This window comes from Siphateles boraxobius, unplaced genomic scaffold, assembly GCF_051911475.1.
Source record: "Siphateles boraxobius isolate OS27281-9 unplaced genomic scaffold, OSU_SipBor_1 22, whole genome shotgun sequence".
NCBI lineage: Eukaryota > Metazoa > Chordata > Actinopteri > Cypriniformes > Leuciscidae > Siphateles > Siphateles boraxobius.
The window spans coordinates 7,343,287-7,364,860 of NW_027508833.1; the positions used below are offsets into that span (position 1 = coordinate 7,343,287).

General features: G+C 38.5%; 2 protein-coding genes and 1 long non-coding RNA gene across 3 annotated transcripts in view; 2 read left to right on the forward strand and 1 right to left on the reverse strand.

The window, feature by feature from the left end:
• LOC143746613 (uncharacterized) overlaps positions 1–21,574 on the forward strand; it is a 299,149-nt gene that overhangs the window by 190,852 nt on the left and 86,723 nt on the right. The gene's annotated exons all lie outside the window — the stretch shown is intronic.
• acyp1 (acylphosphatase 1, erythrocyte (common) type) lies at positions 4,001–14,597 on the reverse strand. The gene is made up of 3 exons (XM_077238514.1): positions 14,457–14,597; positions 14,266–14,361; positions 4,001–5,317 (listed from the first exon to the last, which is right to left on the reverse strand). Exons 2-3 carry the CDS (start codon positions 14,347–14,349, stop codon positions 5,102–5,104), a joined length of 300 nt encoding a protein of 99 aa, XP_077094629.1. The 5' UTR covers positions 14,350–14,361; positions 14,457–14,597; the 3' UTR covers positions 4,001–5,101.
• zc2hc1c (zinc finger, C2HC-type containing 1C) lies at positions 14,556–18,555 on the forward strand. Its single transcript, XM_077238512.1, has 3 exons — positions 14,556–14,756; positions 15,413–16,709; positions 17,538–18,555. The coding sequence occupies exons 2-3, from the start codon at positions 15,483–15,485 to the stop codon at positions 17,778–17,780; spliced, it is 1,470 nt and encodes a 489-aa protein (XP_077094627.1). The 5' UTR covers positions 14,556–14,756; positions 15,413–15,482; the 3' UTR covers positions 17,781–18,555.

Sequence of the window (21,574 nt, forward strand, 5' to 3'; positions counted from 1 at the left end):
AAGTTGGACCATTAAGGCTCGAACAGGACGTTTCTGAATGGTTGGTTAACGTAATGTCACTTTGATCTATCTTTGTATGCGCTGGTATGTGTTTACTGATGTATACGTTAGTTCATTGACAGATTGATGTTACAGCTAATGGTCATGAAAAACTTTTTTTTCGGTAAACGTAGGCTTGTCAGTGATGTGTAACGTTATCTATGCAGTGTTAGGTACAACTGACAAAACTCAGCCACTGCGTCTTCAGCGGTTCAGATTTAGGAACATCAAAATGACTGCTGTGTTCGTTATTACACCCAAGAACTGAACACCACAATCTCTTAGACGCCATTCTGCTCCAGTGTATCCACAATGGTGGACTATGACAGCTCGCTCAGGGCGGGTCTGTGTTGAAACGCTGCTGTCAATTATCAATCGTGGGAGGAGCTTCCGATCTAGTGACGTCACAAGATCCAACGGCTCAATTTGAGGCAGGGGAAAACATATAAGGAGATTAAAAAAAAAACACTGGATGGATTTCATTATATGATGGTTGTATACAGGCACTGCCAACGCACATTTCAGTACAATCAACTTGTAAAAGCCCATGTACCATTATATGACCCCTTTAATACCACCTAAAATATTGCACAACAAAATAGAGTGATCCACCAATTTACTAACTCTGCTAAGAAATAAATAACACATTCTCTTGCAAAGATCAGATTGCTGGTCTTACAGATCAGATGCTGAACTCAGTAATAATGACAAGTGATGTACAGTCAAACCAAAAATGATTCTGACAGCAATAGATCAGATATAATTGTTTTCTATTTTTTTTTACTAGTGGGTGCAGGAGCAAAATAAAGTAAACTGTGACATATTATACCAAAACATTATTCATACAATTGCCACCAGTAAAATTTATAAAAATGTGGGACCAAAAATTATTCAGACACTTTGACCTGAGCATGTTTTGCTGAAGTGTTTTTTTCATTAATTGCTAATGCGACCTTATTACACCACAGACTCAACAAAATGAAGCAATGCTTGGTAATTTGTTGAGCTAAATTGGTATTATCTTATTGTGTAGTTAAATTTAACAGCTGACAGATATTCAACATAATTCATCTGTGAGACAGTCTAACAGAAGGATGGACAAAACCAATGAAACATCAACTGATCTGATAACTCTGAGTTCTTATCATATTTTATTACCATTTTACAAACTATAGTGAAAAACCGTGATAATGTGAGAAATGTTGAAGGTGTCTGATGCCACGTTTACACGAAGGGACGACGCAGATATTTCCCTGCGCTTTGACTTCTCATTTAAACGAAAACACCGCTTTTATCACAGAAAAGGATTATTTCCAAAATCTCCGGCCAAAGTGGAGATTTCTGATAACGCCGGTTATGTGTTGCCATGTCTACTGGGAGAAACAGGGTTTTAGGTTCTCAAACGTCACATTTTGCGACAGAAAATGCTTAACGTCATGTGAGCGCCCAGTTTGGCTTAGTTATGATGGTGCTCGATGACGTATTTATGCGGATTGTTGTAAATGACAACATTTTTGAAAACGATGTTGTATGCACAATGGTATTATTGAAAACAGAGGGGTGGAAATATTCATTTCTCTAAATACCCGGCTATGTGTAAATGTGGCCTAAATAAAGTTTGGTTTGACTGTATATCCAGCCCTTAAAAGCACAAGCTTCAGCCGTTCTCCAGTAGTGGTGTACGTCATCAGAAGGACTCGGTCTCAGTTAATGCAGAGATGTGTGTGGATGGGCCTTGAAAAGCTGCTGTAGAAATAAACCGCTCTCTGCTTTGGAAAGAGACGAGGGTGGGGAACATTCATTTCCTGGAATGTTTGGCTCTTTCACAATACATTCATTCATCTTGGAGACTTTCTGGGAGAATACCAGACACGCAGGTCAATGTACATGTGAAACATGGCGAGCAAAGAATCATGGAGAGATGTGTTTTATGGATAGTGCCACGTCATGTTCAGCAAAAATCTGAGTTTTATTTCAGAGAGAGAGATATTTTTTTTATTTATTTTTTACTACTAAATTCAAATCCCATTCGTCATTATGTGCATCAATGCATTAGCTTATGTTTGCATATGTGGAATATGAATCATACTGTTTATGCAACTACTTGTTCTGTCAATGAAAAAATACGTTTTAAGACATGATTTAGATCTGAGAGGAATGGTCACCATAAGTGTTCTGATAGAAGCATCCGATAATGATAGTCTGTTCAGTATCATTCAGCATCAGTTAGAATCCATTGAAAGTGATACACAAATCCCTGTATGCCATAATTTGCTATCAGAATGGTCTCTATTAAACCCTTGTAAGCTATTCAGGGTCTTTTGACCCCTAAATGACATTGCTGAAATAAATAACAAATCCCCCCTTTATCTACACAGCATGAAACTTGATGTGGTGGTTGACATTTGCTAGCTCTACAAACAAAAACAAAAAATTTGGAATGATATCCGGTTATTTGTTAGCGTAAAAAAAAAAAACACTTTATTAATGTGTTTACTCTACATTTGTGCAGTGTTTAGGGGATTTAAGATTTAAGGATATGTTCTTAAATTTATATAAATTAAAAACTATTTTTTTCATAGACATCAATGGAACACTATAAAACTTTTTGTTACATTATAATAATAAAAAAATCAGTTACAATGCAGAAAACACACAAAATGAAGTGTGATCCCACAACACATCCCTGATGGAGTAAACACACACAGCACCCCCCAAAATCACTCATAAGAAATGAAAAATGGGCTGCCATAAGTTGCTCTGTAGCATAATTTGTCAAAAATAAATCTGCTATAATGCAGACTATGCTAACACACACACAAATGATGGAATGACCCCACAACACATCCACGATGGAGAACAAATGCAAACACACATATTTAACACTATGTTCAGGTTGACTGTAATAATTTCATAATTGTAAAAAAATTATACCTCAGTACAAAAAAATGCTAAACTTTGAAAAAGTATTTTTTTATTGTTAGAATAATTGTTTTAGAATGTCTAAACATAAACCTAAATTGAAACAAATAAAAACTTGTGAAAAGATATATACCCATGAGGAAATGGCAAATGAGCCATTGAGTTCTGCTTTGAAGCTTTCTACTGGCTGTAGTTGACATTTCATGTTATTTTAGTTTAAAAATGTTTGTTCTCCAGTTGATGACAGTGATTTTCCATTAAACCATGACACATTGTCCATGTTATCTCCATGAATGAAAATGAGAAATGTGGATATTTTTTATAGAATTTTACATAATTTCTTTTTTTAGATAAATTACCTTTTTTATATAAAAATATTCATATTACATTTAAAAAAATACCTTAGCCCCCACCCCCAAAAAACATAAAGTGATTGATATTACATTTGTTTAAAATCCACTATGATGTTAGAAAATCACATTTTATTGTCTGAATGTTTATTGTTATGAAGACCACAACATCCAGAGTCTACACCCCAAACTAATAATTTATAGCATTAAAATTTTAGACTATTATTGCAGGCCTTTTATTAATTTGCAAAATTATGTTTAATAAAAATGTACTCCTTCCAGTGAAAATATTGGCAAGGTAAGTAAAACATATTATTTGACATATTCATCTTTTGTTGATATTATTGTGATACATGGTATTTAAAAAGTCCCCCTCTGGTGAAAATCAAGCTTTTAATGTTGTTTATATGTCTATGTGTTTTTTTTAATATGCTTTAAATGGGTGGTAAAATGGCATTTTCACAAGATGTAAAATAAATCTCTTATGTCCCTATAGTGTGTGTGTGAAATTTTAGCACAAAATACCCCACAGATATTTTTATATAGCATGTTAAAGTTGTCACATTTTGAGGGCTTGCAAAAACGCAGTTTTGTGCCTGGCCCTTTAAATGCAAATGAGCTGCTGCAGAGGGCGGAGTTTCGAGAGTTCTTGTGTTAGCAGCTGCAGTTACCTCACGCAGACACAAAAATGACAGAAACTGTTTTGCCTTTAATGTTAAAACGGTGTCAGACAAAGATGGAGAGACTCAAAAAGAAGTGACAACATGTAGAATGCAACAGGACGTCTCCGAATGGTTAGTTGATGAATTTATGTTGCTGATGTGGAGTTAACTATCTTCAATTGGATATTCTGTCATGTTAATCTATAAATCGCTCATATAGGAACTGTTGTGAGATAAACACACAGTGACTTTCTATTGCATGTGAAAAGAAGGATGCTAAAGTTTGAGCTGACTCACAAATACACTCTTATACAACAACTTTTCCTCTTCTCATCATGCGTGTTCCCAGGGGCGGGGTTTATGTACATTTTAGGGTTGCTGATGTCACTAAACCTGGGAGGAATGTCGTGTAGTCACTGCCAGCCGCTTTTTGTAGTCCCTTTCTTCAAAAGCAAATATCTCCCTTTGCTTTGAACTTTGCAGATGTTGTTTATGCTCAAACAGCAACATTTCACACTAGCTAAAGTTAGAAAAGTGAAATCATACTTTACCACCCCTTTAAGACAAACCATGTGTAAATTCATAAGTCGACACCATTGCTGAAAATTTTCTCCTTAAAACTGCAGTGAACCAAAGACAGTCCCAAAAACACAGTTTGAAATCGCTGGTGTTTCTAACGTCACAAACTACCTTGTAACCACAACGAGTGGAATGGATCTCTGAGCTGCTGTGAGTGTGTTGAGGCGAAGCTCTTTTGGATATTCATAGAACCATGCATACTACATGAGGCAAGGGTGTAGAGTTAAATTCAAGCTATTTTAGGGCATGAAGACATTTTTTACAAGGAAAACGTTTACATGTGTAATGTGGGTGATTAAAGATGAGTTCAAGGGATAAAACTATTGACTACAAAGCCATTATAAAACACAAACACACTGGAGGAAAAGGGGTGGAGTCTATTATATTAGCTGAGAGTGTTACAGAAATCTGTGAGAAGCTGGTATATAATGCCAATAAAGTGTTTTCCCCTCATATGTATACCAGTAACAGACAACAGATCACACACAAAAAAAAATTAAACACTAAAATAAATAGTATATCTAAATAAATACTTGAGTTGTTCTGTCATTAACGAACAACTCTGAAGTCATTAAAATCCAGTTTATCAACGGCGCGCTCGTTGCTGAACTCTGCTTTGGTGACCCGTGACTGAGGGCTGCCGGTGGTGCGGAGCCAGCGCTGCATCTGCTGGACTTTACCAGCCGGACCCTGGATCTGCCCCTGAACCGTTCCAGCGCTGGTGTTCTGCACCCAGCCAACCAGACCCAGCTTCTGCCCTTCTGACTGCAGACACACACACACGCACACAAACACAATGCATGAGCATCGCACTTCATACACATTTAAGAACATAATCATTTAAGTAGTCCCCCTGTGGTGAAAATCCAGCTTTTAATGTTGTTTATATGTCTATGTGGTGTTTCTAATATGCTTTAAGACAAACCATGTGTAAATTCATAAGTCAACACCATTGCTGAGTATTTTCTCTTTAAAACTGCAGTGAACCAAAGACAGTCTCAAAAACACGGTTTGAAATCGCTGGTGTTTCTGATATTCGCAAACTACCTTGTAACCAATCAGATCAACGTGTGATCGTCAACGAGTGCATCTCCAACGCTATCTCATGACCAATTCGTACGAGTGATTAAAAGGGGGCTAATTCGTATGAATTCGTACGATTTGTCAAAACCCATGTGATGGGTAGGCTTAGGGGCGGGGTCAGGGGTAGATCATTCGTACGAATTTGGCAACTCGTAAAATATGTTCGATTTTGTTTCAATCTTCAAAATTTCCAATATTTTTGTAACAAAACAAAATAAACCCATGTGTAAAAGTCACCTTTAGTTAGCCATTTACTTCTGTAATCGGACATTTTTCTAAAGGTAAAGGCCAGTCAATGAGAAAAACTGCTGAAATGGGATTTGATTTTACCCCAAAACGGATTGGATTGTGAAAACTAAACCAAAATAAAACCATAAACAAATCATTACTTGTAATATAATAAATGCTAATTGAGATCAAATAAAACAAACAAATATATATATATATATATATATATATATATATATATATATATATATATATATATATATATATATACTGTATATAATGATTTCAGCAAGTTGCCTTCAGGTCTCATTTTAATTTGGTTTAACCTAAAATTGAATTGTTTTAATTTTAGTTAAAACAACTAAAATGACAAAAACACATTTACTGAAACAAACAGGAGGGTATTGATGCCTAAATTAAAGTCGTTTCTGAGCAAGTATATTGTGAAGATTATGAAGATAAGGATTATTCTTTTAAAATACATGGAAAGTGTATAAAGTCTCTTTTGATTTCATGTTGACTTTTACATTATAAAGGTAGATTTTAGCCAAATGTTCAGCTGTGTTCGCGCGATATTATTTCAAAAGAAATGTCTGGTCAGGATGGGTTGTGGTTCCCTTTCGAACGGTCAGTCATATTCCGTTTGCTAGACGCAATGGGGAAAACTCCTTTTTCTCCGGATACTGAAGCCTTTAATAAAATAACGCAGTGCTACTGAACAGCCATAACAGTGCAGATACTTATCGCGTAGCATCGGGACCAATCAGACACAAACAAATTATTCATTATATTTAATAAATAATCCAGCAAACTCACTCTCCCAACAAAGGTCTATGAAGCTTCCCCCAAAACTAGCATCACAAATGAAGCTAACACACTGGCAGAAGCCAGTGTCCTGTTACAGGACACATTAAGGCCATGTCCACACGGACACGGGTATTTTTATAACCGGAGTTTTTCCTACAGCGTTTTTAAAAAAAATCCCGTCCACACATGCTCGGTCTCCGTCTACATGAAAACGTAAAAACACGCAATCAAGCGCGGTCAAGAGCATGCCACGCCAGCAGGCGGTGATATAAACCTTAACCCTAAAGCCACGTTGGCCAATCAGAAGAGCAAATCTGATGTCAAACACAGCTGATAACGGCGCACACTCTGACGTCGCAAGGCAAAAACCCCGGTTTCACTGTTTACACGACAACACTGTAACCGGCGTTTCTGAAAATCCTCACCCTGGCAGGGGTTTTCAAAAATGTTTGGTTTCAGTGCGTTTTTGTGTGGACGAACGGCCGAACCGCGTAAAAAAAGTCACGGTTATAAAAATACCCGTGTCCGTGTGGACAGGGCCTAAGACTGATAAGACTTTTTACAACCCCAAAAGGAATTTGCAGGAAATTGTGACTCTCACTTAATTCTTGCAGAGAAGTAGGGCAGTCAAAATTGCTCAAAAATGACGTTCAAATATTCCCTCTAAAAAACACACATATATTCGAACTATTCGAATATCTGGTTGCGCATTTTTTTCAATGACGCGCATTACGTCAATAACAGGACAAATTAATACAAAGAGGCATAACTACTTGTATAGGTAGTTTATTTAAATTTAAACATATTTAACAACGTATTACCTACACAAAAACAAGTAAAAACAAGTAAAAACAACTAATGGCAAAGACCGCAGACCTCGCTCACGCTTGCAATATCTAATCAGTCAGTACAGTACACTAATGTTTCTGTTTAACGTTAAATAAAATGAGGCACACAATTCCGAGAAATGTCACAACGAACTTTTACCCTGAGGTTCATAAAAAATAAAGTGCTATTACAAACGAAAAAGGCTACTTACATTATTGGTGCTTGTATTAAAAAAAGGAAGAAAAAAAACCTTACATAGCTTGCATACAACTTTATCTCGCGGCTCCACAATTTTACCATCCACCGACCAAAATACGAAGTACTTCCAGACATGGCTTTTTAGATTTTGGGGGTTAAAAATCACTTTCTCTGCTGCGGTCGAGTTGGGCTCTACACTTTCTGCCATCTTCCATGCAAGTCAACTTTCAGCAGTGACACTGTGCCAGTGCGACTCAGCTGTGACCTGTTCCTAATCCCTCAAGCAGCGCGCGCGCGCAGCTCCGCTACTGCGTTTTTGAGCTGTATGCCAAAATCATCAGTATTAAAACTATAAAAGACCTGAAATATTTCAGTTGGTGTGCAATGAATCTAAAATATATGAAAGTTTAATTTTTATTATTACATTATGGAAAATAATGAACTTTATCAAAATATGCTAATTTATTTAGAAGGACCTGTATTCTATAGGGACGTCCCGCGTGACGTCACGGCATTTGGAGCAGCCATTTTGACGGAATAGAAAATGCTATACCGCCGGTGATAATACAGCTCGTCGCGAAATATTTCTATCATGCCCGAGCGATGCTGTGCAATTGGATGCGATCAGATACGTGATCATACAAAAGGAATATCTTTATACCGTATCCCAAAAGAAACAAAACGGAGAAACAAGTGGTTGGCGGCAATAAACAGGCAAAAGGCTGATGGCGGTGTTACTGTTTGGCTTCCAACTCAACACAGCTTTGCACTCTTCATTTTGGATCAGGTAAGTTGTCCCCTCGCAGGCTAATGAATGATTTCTCGGAGTTCGGGATCAAATGTTATAAATCCGCTGTTGCGATAGAAATCCGCAATGTGTGTGTGCACACTACCATTCAGCATAACATAACAGGGCTCTCAAGTGTCTCAGCGTGACAGTCACTCATTTTGGTCTTTTTTCAAGCTCTCCCGCCACACATTGTATTTCTCACGCTGAAAAACTATTTGTAATATATTTAATATGACGCAGCGCCCAAAACTCTGGCCGCGCCGCTCTCACTGTGGAACCGGCAGGAATCAAGCGCGTCTCCTCTGGTGTTGTTCGTCGAGCTACACAATAGCCAATCAGAAAATAGCACTATTGTAACTGGGTAAGATTTAACACAACAACCAATGAAAAATGTTTTACACGGTTCTAATGGTGTATGGGTTGACTACATTTTTCTACGTTTTTTTGTAGCAGTGAAAAAAAACCTACCAACATTGGCTAGAAACAGTATTAAAATAGTAGTAAAGAGTAGAGAAGAGAGCCGTGGAATTGCTCAGTTAGCTTCAGAGTCAGTAACGTTACTGGTAAATGCATTTACCTAACACACTGTAGCCCAATGTCAAAACGTTTTTATGTAATTATATTATTAGTATACTAATATACTAATAATATATATTACCCACTGCAATGGATCTATTATTAGGGGTGGCCCACCCCTAATAATAGATCCATTGCCACTGAGTAGCTGACGGATGTATTCCGTCAAAATGGCTGACACGCGGCTAGGGGTCACGTGACTGGGAGATCCCTATATGTAACCACGTGAGAAATGTAAACGTATCTAGTTTTCCCATCTCATGATTTTTTTTTATGATGTGGTTTGACCTATGTCTTCATTTTCTCTTTTAAACTCTTTTGGATTAATGTTTCAGACATACTATGGTTAACCCAAATCATATGTGTAGCATGTTCAGTCTCAATAAACTCCAATTTCCATTTCCCATTTGTTAATTTACATTACATTTTCCTAAATTTGTGACGCATTAGTGTTATAATTATTAGTATTATAGTATTATTTTCTCCCTCCAAAGGGAACAACTTCTTATTGGCTCACAAACCCTTTACACTTTAAAAACCACTGATCACAAGATCACGCCTCTTAGTCCCTTTCTGAAATCCTAATGAAGATGATGCCGGACCCTCAAGCTTGTGCCAGGCTGTGGCCTTCTCTTTCCATTCATCAAAGACCCTCTGACTCCCACTGGTTCTCTCTCATCAAGACCACGTCAGCAAAGATCAACTGGAGCCTCAACAAATTGCATCAGGACAGTTAAATTCAAATGGGCGAGACATGCAAGTATCAAACTTAGTCTTATTATTTGATACATTAAATATCCTTACACCTTTTAAAGAAGGACGTGTTAGCACTAAACTGATGGTTTGCTCAAGGCTGTTGATCTGCTGAATTTCGAACAATGCTATAACTTCCTGCTTTCCCGTATTATGCTTCAGCTCTCTTTCCCATGGAAAAATGTATGCATGTATGTGTATGTTCGAGTAATTTAAATGTTTAGTCTAGTTAATACAATCTTGTTCACGTCACACATAAAGTTGTCTGTGTCTCAAGCTCATATACTGGAGTCCTTAATCAAAGATTTTGACTTCTTGCTCTTAGTAGTACTGTAAAGTCAGAAACACATTTCTCATGCCCCAGAAATGTACATTTCTTAGAATTAATAAACAATTAACACTGAGTGTTCTCTGGACAAACAGGTTAATTGATTGTAATATTAATTTGTAACATTAAGTTAATTCTATTAACTGATCCAAATATTCATAATCAATTATAACAAGTTATTATTGATTATTAAAGTACCTGTAAAGGCAATTAAAAAAAAATTCTAAACACATTATAAATGTTAGAAATGTATTGCTAAAACATATTACAAAGACTGTGAACTTTGAAGTACTGAATTGTGGAGTTAGACCGTTAAACAGTTTTTCACCATTGCGGTGTACCGGATTTTTTGGGCGGGGCTAAAACGGGGGCTCGATGACGCACTGGAGTGCCTGAGCTCCTGGACACGCCCCTACTTGATGACGCACTACAGCCATCTAGAGCACTTTAATGACATCAGTTTGCAGTTCAATCGTGAGTTACTGTCAGTATTATTAGTTACTACAGCCTACAGTTAGCTAGCTAGCTATGCGTTCGTCACGGAAATGCGTACTACCTGGATGCGATCACGCTCAAAACAGATCGGTGTCCTTATTTACATTTCCGAAAAACGATCACATCAAGAAGAGGTGAATTCATTTTGTGAAGAGACACCTTGATGGAGAGCTGAGGATCATCACAAACACCCAGCTCTGTAGTGATCATTTTACATGGAATAATTTTAAAAACTTTCGTCGGAGACAACTGGGATTCACTGATAATCCGCTGTTACTGGTGAATGGGGACGAACCGACTATCTCCCGCCTCGGCCTTCATCCTCCCGTCGCCCCGACAACTGGTGAGTGTTATACTTCCCGCGAGTGGGCGTGGTTTCAGCGCAGACAGCGGACACGCCCCCAGCGTTTGAGAGCAGAGACTACTGCTCATTTTTTCAAGATTTTGATAGCTTATTTTATGTATTTTATTATTTTCTTTTTTTTATCATTCAAATTTGGCTGGATGGCTAATAACACATTTTTCTGTGGTGTGACAAACTCAGAACACATATTTAATTTTGACTTTACAGGGACTTTAATATTTCTTAGAGCTAATTTGCTACACACGCTATTGGCAAGTCAGTGGGAACTGCACAAACCTATGGCAGAGCGGCGTAACAGCGCGAACCAATCGGTGCACCTCCTTCAGATCTGAGTGCAGAGCCCGCCAGAAGCCCGCCAGATAATTATGAAACATAACATTTTGGAAAACTGCAAAAATATAAAAGGTAAAAAAACTGTGGTTAATGAATTGTGTAGAATTATTACAACACAAAACGACTCGTTTACTAACGTAACCTCTAGACGCAATGGGGAAAACTCCTTTTTCTCTGAATACTGAAGCCTTTTATAAAATAATGCAGTGCTACTGCACAGCTATAACAGTGCAGAGACTAATCGCACACTATTGGCTAGTCAGTGGGAACTGCAGGAATCTATGGCAGAGCGGCGTAGCGGCGCAAACCAATCGGTGCAGACCCCGCCAGAAGGGACGGGGCATCTGCCTATAAAAGACGCTCATTTCGCCATTCGATTCAGGTTAATCGACTGAAGCGACGATCTTCAGACCTCACAGAAACTTCAAGCAATACTTCTCAGAGGCCTTCGCCTTCTTCGCCAAGGAATCAGAGCCAGGAGCGGAACAGCATGCAAGCCAGTGGACTGTAGCAGATCCAGCACGCTCTTCAGCAGATAATCGCGTGGCAAGCTGTCATGCTGTTTTCCTGCGCTCTCCGGCGAGCTTTCTTTAAAAGAGTAGCGACGTTGCTTCAAATGTCACGCTACGGATGTGGCACATGCAGAGCCCCTCTGCATGCCGAGGACAGACACAGCGATCATGTCGCCTGCCTGGGCAAAGCCCACGCTGACGCCGCTCTTACCGAGACGAGCTGCTCTCTCTGTGAGAGTATGCTGCTCTCGGATCGCGTTCTTCTCAGAGTGCAACACCGCTCCTTGCGCTCTCCTGTTTCCTTTTCCTCTAGAGCCTCGGAGGAAGAAATGGCGGAGTCAGAGGGCTGAGCATTTGGAGGTTAGTGAGCTCACGCCAGTCCAGACCCCACATGCCACACTTTCTCCACAGAGCAGATGTCGCCTGTGCGGTTCACCTGTTCAGACCAGTGCACCTCATGTGACGCAAGCGGCCTCATCTTGTTCAGGGGGATCCGAGGACGATCCCCATGATGAATCACTGTAATTAGCGGCTTCGGACGCAGAGGACTGGGCGGGCTCTGTGGATTACCCCGCCCCGTTGCCATCTAAATAACGCAGCGACTCCTGAGCTGGACTGGACGCGACCTTATCCGTGTCCTGTCAAGAGCTGTCGAGGAGCTCGGTCTCAACTGGGCTCCTCCCGAGGAGCCAACACGCCTGGACGAAAGTCCCTGCCGGGGCGCCAACAGGCCCCTCGCCATAGATCCGCTCCGTTCTTCCCAGAGGTTCACGAAGAACTGTTGAAGTCATGGTGCGCCTCCTACTCGGCCATCCACTGCTATTGGATGGAAATCCAAGGTGCCTCATCCATCCAAACCCTGCAGAACGACAGGGCCTACACGTCCTCTGTCCAGGCAGGCTCCGCCCTCCACTGCATGGCGGTCCTAGGGTTCCAACCCTTTGAAATACCTCAAGGCATTGCTGCCACATTAGCCCTCTGCCTTGGGAACCTTTATCAAGCGTCCCAGACTCGGGCATAGAACATGTCGTTCTGCATAAACACAGCACGGTGTGATTGGATTGGTTCCCCATAGCATCTAGCAGACACAATACGACAGACCGTTCGAAAGGGAACGACTCCGTTACTAACATAACCTCGGTTCCCTGAGATAAGGGAAACGAGTATTCGTGTACTCGGCATTCATCGCTTCAGTTGCTTAACCTGAATCATATGGCGAAATGAGCGTCTTTTATAGGCAGATGCCCCGCCCCTTCTGGCGGAGTCTGCATCGATTGGTTCGCACAGATATGCCCCTATGCCATAGATTCGTGCAGTTCCCACTGACTGCCAATAGCGTGCGATTAGTCTCTGCACTGTTATGGCTGTGCAGTAGCACTGCGTTATTTTATAAAAGGCTTCAGTATTCGGAGAAAAAGGAGTTTTCCCCATTGCGTCTAGCAAACGCAATACTCGTTCTCTTATCTCAGGGAACCGAGGTTACGTTAGTAAACGAGTCGTTTTGTGTTGTAATAATTCTATACAATTCATTAACCACAGTTTTTGTTACCTTTTATATTTTTGCAGTTTTCCAAAATGTTATGTTTCATAATTATTTTAGTGTTAAAAAAGCATAAAAACGAGCTGTTCAATGAGCTGTATCTCTTGTATGTTTAACATTTTTCATAGTCAAGACCTTAATGCTTTTGTCTATACAGAAATGACCCAAAATAAGATATTAATTTGCGTTCATGCTTTTGACAGACACTTTCATCCACAGCAACTGTGTATCTGTTGCAATCTGCTGATAGAAGCATGCTGTTTGATACACAGAAACACCTCTAATAGCTACCGTCAAAACAAAAAATATTCAGAGATCAGATATAATTTTTTTATATTTTTTAACTAGTGGGTGCAGGACATTATAGTTCATTTATGTAAGTGAGCATAGCCAAATAAAGTAAACTGACATATTATACCTAAAAATTATTCATACAGTGGACAACCAGTAAAATTTATAAACATTTGCGACCAAAAGTTATTCAGACACTTTGACCTGACCATGTTTTGCTTAAGTGTTTGCTTGAAATGCTGATGCGACCTTTTTACAACACAGACTGAACAAAATTAAGCATTGCTTGGTCATTTGTTGAGCTAAACTGGTATTGCCTAACTGTGTAGTTAAATTTAACAGCTGACAGATATTCAACATAATTCATCTGTGAGACAGTCTAAGAGAAGGATGGCCAAAACCAGTGAAATATCAACTGATTTGATAACTCTGAGAGTTCTTATAAAATTGTATTACCATTTTCTAAACTATAGCGAATAAACTGTGATAATGTGATAAATGTTGAAGGTGTCTGAATAAATTTTGGTTTGACTGTATATTAATGTGACAACTATCCCCAGCACACACGACATTGATATGTTAATTACCTGTGTGTGTTTCCTAAAGAACACGCCCTGGACTCTCCCGTACACCTCATAATCCACAGACAGCAGCTCTTGTTCAGTGGACATGATGATGAGCACCTGAAACACTCACACATCATTATAACACCTCCGACATTATCTGAGCAATGCGATTCACAATTTCTCAACTCTGTCAAACACACTGTATGACGTACCGGTCGTGGATGGACGATAATAAACGGCTTTCTAATTTCTGAAATCCTGCAGTGAAATCGGCTTTATTATCGTATCAACCTCAAAACACAAGTTTCGCTCATGAAGTGGCGCATGCGCACCATCATCACAGCGCGTCCTTCGTCCGGGTGACGTCACCACGGCATGACGTCTGACGCAACTGGCCAATAGCAAATGTGAAGGGAGTTTGCGTTGTCTTGTTCCTAAGCAACTAGTGTAAACACAACTGGAAACCTGAGGTGATCAAGCAGTTTACCTTCACAGACAGACAACACGAGTCGGTGAGTTTAAAGCTAAACATACATTCAGTCTTCTATAAGGTGAATGAACATGCTAAAGAAAATGGCAAGACACTAACTTACTTGTGAATTTATATATTTTTAATGTAATTTATAATTTATACACACACACACACACACACACACACACACACACACACACACACACACACACACACACACACACACACACATATATATATATATATATATATATATATATATATATAATTTACACTCAAGCTTGTCAGACCCAAGGTCAGACCCAAGGACCCACTGGGTAATGTAAAGACATGCTTGATATTAACACTTTACTATAAGGTTCATTAGTTAACGTTAATGTATATTAACTAACATGAACTAACAATGATCAATAAATTTGTTACAGTATTTATTAATCTTTGTTAATGTTAGTTAATAAAAAACAACGGTCCATGTTTGTTCATGATAGTTCACAGTGCATTAACTAATGTTAACAAATACAGCCTTTGATTTTTAATACTGTATTAGTAAATGTTGAAACTAATATTAACTAAGATTATTGCATGGTGTAGAGGTATTGTTCATTCTTAGTTCATGTTAACTAAGGTAATTAATTAATGTTAACTAATGAACCTTATTGTAAAGTGTTACCGAAATGTCCATATGTGTTTTATCAGTCCACAGGTTGACAACGCTGTTATTATACGATCAACCTCTGCTGGAGCTGCATGTGTGAGTTTCTCAAACATGCAAACGCTGCCACAACATCACCTCACACAACACTTTTGGGAAAGAGAGACCGTATCATCAAAACTACCGATATTACACAGAGAGAGCATGAGCAGACAGGGCCGTTCCTCGGGAACTCATCACAGCTCCAGACTGGACGTTTTAGATAACCAAGAGAGAGAACTTCCCTGGCAACATTCAGACAACATCCACAGGACGAAAAACACGGAGCAGAACGAATACGTTCCTTCACGGATAGAATTAGGCAAAATATTCCCTCTAAAACCAGTCCTCCACAAGAGAGCGTTCAACTTGAGTAATGTCACCAAATCACAACATCAAGAGATACTTTACTCGTGTTTGCCTACACTGACTGATCAAGCTGCGGTCAGACAGCAACAGAAGACAGTGAGGAAACTAGATCCTATAAGTTCATCCCATCTAACAGGGAGAAAAAAACAAAATCAGGAAGAGAAGCAAACACACTTGCCGAAAGAAATCCAGATGCTCCAGCAGAAGATTTTCAAAGCAGAAGAGACTGTACGAAGAGTTCAAAAAGAGAAGAATAGAGAGATAAATCAATGTTATTTCGAGGACAACAGGTTCTATGGTAATGGATACGGCGAATGGAATGAGGAAAGAGACAGATATGGGAATGGAAGAGATGATATGGAAGGATGGGAGGAATGGGAGCGAGAGAGTAGAAGAGAAAGTGTGAAACGTGAGGGACGGGGACGACCTTTGGGTTTAGACATGGCAAAGGGTCACAAGCCTGAGGAAAAGAGAGAGTGGGATGACTACGAATACACCGCAAAAGGAAACGGGCGACAAGAGAGAGGCATGGGATGGGATGATTATGTCAGAGGAGGAACCGAAATGCAGGACCTCTATTTGGACAGAGAAGATGAAGACGTGAGAAAAACAAAAACATGTGACTCTACGAGAAGGGACAGATCTCACCTCAAACATGAGAGGAGGGAAAATAAAGAGGGCTTTTATCAACTGAAGGAAAAGCGCCTGCAACGTGTTGAACTCACTCCGAAGGAGAATCCCGACGTTCCACAACGGCTGATTCCCTGTAACGTGTGCGGTCGATGCTTCGCTCGAGACCGGCTGGAGACACACATGAGAGTGTGTGAGAAAAAGAGGCCTGAGCGCAAGATCTTCGACATGTCCCTGTACAGAGCCAAAGGAACCGAGCTCGAGGAGTTCTTGAAAAAACACGGCAAGAGCAAAATGCCGGAAGTAAGGAGAACCATCACCACATATGTAACCCTGGACCACAAAACCAGTCACAAGGGTCATTTTTTTTTAAAATTGAGATTTATACACCATATGAAAGTTGAATAAATAAGCTTTACATTAATGTATGGTTTGTTAGGATATTATAATATTTGGCCGAGATACAACTATTTGAAAATTTGGAATCTGAAGGTGCAAAAAAATCTGAATATTGAGAAAATCGCCTAGGAAATGTACAAAATATCTTCATGGAACAGGATCTTTTCTTAGTATCCTAATTATTTTTGGCATAAAAGAAAAAACTGTGTCAAACCTGACCTGATTTATCAAGGAAACGCAAGAATAGCTTTGATATTGCTAGTAATATTTCAACTGGACTGAAGCAGCTTCGCTTTACTTGATTATCATACATAATTTATAGAAAAAACATGAGTATAAAATATGATCATCAGGGTTTTGAGGAAGGTTTATTTGTTCATCTTTCAATCCATCATTGTATTGCATATATGATTTAAAACTTAGCATCTAAGTATCATCTTACTAAGACATATTATTGCCAGCTATCTACAGTTTATGTAAGTATCTGCTAAACTGTTAAATATCTCACTAATTCACATTACAAGCATCCAATGTTCCTCACAAACTTTAAAACGAAATGAAATGATGACCAATCTAATCTAAAAAAAATTCACTTTGCCTTATACTGTTCATTCATGCACATTATACCTTGATTGTGGAGAAAACGTTCATGACAATGTTATTTGTTATCTTCAGTCTGTCTGATGTGGTAATATTAACTCTTCACTGTTATCACACTGTCTTCACCCACAGCCTAAGAAGAATATGTGGTGGCAGAAACACCAGGCCTTCAATCAAACCATGCGTCAGGGTCGAGATCCTGAGCGACAGCTGGTGTGCGATCTCAACCCAGAGTATGTGTTGTGTCCTCACTGTGGCCGGAGATTCGCCCCGGGCCCGGCCGAGAGACACGTCCCCATGTGCCAGAACATCAGGAGCAGACCGGCGCCTCCTAAACCCCCGCAGAGCAGCGCCAGGAGGACCACGGCACGGTGAAACACCAAACAGCAGATGCACATTTACACTCGCATAAAATCTATAGAGAGAAATATAGTGCTGTTGTTCTGGAAAACCTCAGAATAATAGTAATAATAAATAAATAAAAACAATAAAAAACATGTGAACATGATTCATGCCATTGAAACCATATCAGCTGTACATAATAAAACCTTTTTATATGCTAGATAGTGTTTTATACTAATGTAACAAAACTTCAAACGCAAAGCAACAAAGAAATTCATTCAGAAGCCTTTAATGTAGCCAGGTACTATATAAATGTATATCATTCCAGTAGTTATACTGAAAGTTACAGTATGTCATTGAAGGTAAACTGATTTATGTTCATAAATAAAACATCAGTCTCACAAAACTAATGTTTAAATTTTTATTTACAATTTTAAATAATATTTGGCTTTTTGCTATACCAGTAGTTCTCTACTAGAACTTTCTATAGTTTAAAGTGTTTGTTCATCATTTACTCGCCCTCAAACCTGTTTGAATTTTTTTCTGTCTGACACAAAAAAAGATATTTTAAAGAATGTTGGTAACCATGTTTTTGGACCCCATTGACTTCCATAGTATTTTTTTCATAATATGCAATTGTTTGATTACCAACATTCTCTATCATATCATTGATTTTTATTATTTTGTTCTTATTTTATTTTTGAATTTCTGAATTTTTGTCCTTTGTAGAAATAATTTGTTTTAAGTGACACCATACATCCCACTGTTTTTAAATATACAGAACGAATAAAAGACTAGTAACACTTTACATTTGTTCAAATTATTTAATACAATACCATGGACAAACAATCAACATTTTAAAGCATTTATTAATGTATGTTATTTTATGAATTAACCATTGATTATTGTTAACTCATGTTTGTTCATGATACATTGTGACATTTGTTAAATGCTATTTATGATGATTTATTGGTTGCCAGTGATATATATTGACTCACTCACTCATCGCCATCTACTGGTGTAATGATGGAACAGAGAGGAGAAGAAATCAGGAAAAGACTCTGAAATATGAGTGTTTTTGGTAAACAGACTCTGAAGAGGACATAACTGGACAACACTATTAAATCACATAATTAACTATTATCTTGCAAGTCATTGAAAGTTATTCAAGTCCTGGTACTGCAAGAATAAGAATCATAGTAATAAAAATACAAGTTACACAACAGGCTACTCATTCCCACAGATTGGCATAGGATGAGTTTCACTTTTACATTTTAAACACTTTTTTATATTTAGTTTTAACAAAATGTCATGTCTAGTTTTACAAAATAACAAAATTTAACAAAGATGACAGTATCAGAAAACCATTTTTTGGTCCCCATGAGGAAAACAACGTGAGGTATAATGCCCTTTTCACGAGATGTAAAATAAATCTCTGATGTCCCAGCTCAAAATGACCCACAGATATTTTTATATAGCATGTTAAAATTGTAAATTTTTAGAGGGTGAGCAAAAAGGGTGTTTGTGTCTGTCCCTTTAAATGCAAATGAGCTGCTGCCCCCGGCACAGAGAGCGGAGCTTCAAGAGCTTGTGTGTGTGTGTGTGTGTGTGTGTGTGTGTGTGTGTGTGTGTGTGTGTGTGTGTGTGTGTGTGTGTGTGTGTGTGTGTGTGTGTGTAGCTCCGATTACCTCACACAGACATGCACTGAAAATGTAAAAAACCTTTAGCCTTTTATGTTTGTGACATGTAGAAGCAACACTGAACATGAATTTATGTGTAGTTATCTTCTTGTCATTGAATAGCATGTTCTGTCATGATAATCTAGTATAAATCGTGTTCCAGGGGCGGCTTTATGTACATTTTAGGGTTAGTGATATAACTAACTCCTGAAGAAGCTTGTTGTAGTCCCTACCAGCCATTTGTTGTAGTCCTTAAAAAGCAATTTCTGTAAAAGAAAATATCTCCCTTTGCTTTGAACGTTGTAATTTTGCAGATCTTGTTTATGCTCAAACAGCAACATTACACACTAACTAAAGTTAGAAAAGTGAAATCATAATCGACCACCCCTTTTCACACCTGAAAGTCCGCACCAAGGTCTGAACCAAAGTTCATGTTTTGATACATTTTTGGTGTCACATTGCAAGCGCACTAAATAACTTTATATGACATATGTTCATCCTGTCGTCATCATCTATGTGGGCTGCACCACATTGGCCGTTTCTCAATATGCGTTCTTGTCTGTACTTGTGTTCTTGTGGACTTGTGAAACGTCATCAGTCGCTGCCCAAGTACTGTCCCAATTCAAAGTTCACATCTAGCCAAGTCCAGTTCAAATCCCCGGATGTGTTCTTGATCCGCCCCGTTTACCGAGGATGCATCGAGAGGTGACTTGTGCAGACTTGAGACAGCCAGGTATCCCAGAATGCATCTCGCACCAACCAGCAAGCGTCAATAGCAGAGGAGAAAACCCGCGTAATATCAAAATACTACTGTTATTGTGTCATGAAATGTAATTTTAAGAGTGTTTCAGGCGAGAATGTAGTTGTTTAAAGCTCAAATCTGTGGTTTATTTATAAAGATAGCGCCTATTTGAAAAATTTATCTGACGCTTTCGGAGTTGTGAGATCCAGGTGATCACCGGGTGTTCAACGCCCATCAACCCCGACTGGAACAGCTTTGCCTCGGCTAGTGCGTCTGACGTGTGCCGCTGGCTCTGGTGTCTCTAAACATGACGGATATTCGTCGTGTCGATCTTTGGTCTCACACTCATTAATCTATATTTGTTCCATGGCAAATCGTTTTGGCTGAGGGCAAAGTGAAGTTTCATAACTTTATATATTTAGGCTATTTAACTTTGTAGCCTAATTGTTTGCTTAATTTCTCATTGTAAGTTAGCTTCTTATACCTTTATACTGGATATTATTGATCAGTAAAAATTACATTTAACAAAAAGAGACAGGGTTGTTTTTTTATTTTATATACTTTAAAATAGATATATATTTTTATATTTATTTTAACATTCTCTTCACTATATGTAAAATCAAAATGACACAACCCTGTCTCTCTTTGACAAATGGCAATACAAATCAAGAATGTTTCATATTTTTAAAATAAAATAAAAAAAGAAGCAGGGTTGTGTTTTAATATTTCATGTTGTTATAAATATGCAGTGAAGATAATTAATGTACACGTTGCCTGAACCACAATTGTGTGGCCATTTAGGCTAATATGTTTAAGTTTTTTTTTTTTTTTTTTTTATGAAAAGAGGCAGTGGTGTTTTCTAAAATATTTCGTTTTATTGTTGACGAAAAGAGGCAGAGTTGTAGCATATTTCGTTTGATGCCTAAAATATACAATTTCGTATGCTATTTCATCACTCAATTCACTTCTGAGAACATTGGATGCGAGAAATCAACTGTGAAGATTTCAGATATTGGCATTTTTACGAAAATGTATGGCGAGTCGTAAATGTTTGAGTTCTGTATGAGGGTATTGCGCGATACCCGCAAGAACACATCGTCTCAAACTGTCAGCAGCGTTCTGTGTGCTCGTCACCTTGCAAGTTCATTCTTCCAAGAACAACTAGCAAGAGCGTTCTCCCCAAGAACACAAGTCCGTTCTTTGCATTCTTGGTTTTGAGAAACACCCATTGATTGGTTTGTAAACGGATGTGGGTCTGACGTCAGTGTGTTGGTGTCTCGTCCAATCAGCGACAAGTTTGCCATTCTCAAAATGTACCTACCTTTTCCGTTTTCTTTGAAATGTCGTTGTGTTTTCTGAATTGTTATTGTGTTTTCTGAATTGTTATTGTGTTTTCTGAATTGATA

Coding starts and splice junctions, on each gene's coding strand:
- zc2hc1c (XM_077238512.1), top strand. CDS start 15,483: ATGCAAACGCTGCCACAACATCACCTCACACAACACTTTTGGGAAAGA. Junction 16,710..17,537: donor GCAAGAGCAAAATGCCGGAA/GTAAGGAGAACC, acceptor CTTCACCCACAG/CCTAAGAAGAATATGTGGTG.
- acyp1 (XM_077238514.1), bottom strand. CDS start 14,349: ATGTCCACTGAACAAGAGCTGCTGTCTGTGGATTATGAGGTGTACGGG. Junction 5,318..14,265: donor TCTTTAGGAAACACACACAG/GTAATTAACATA, acceptor GTGTGTCTGCAG/TCAGAAGGGCAGAAGCTGGG.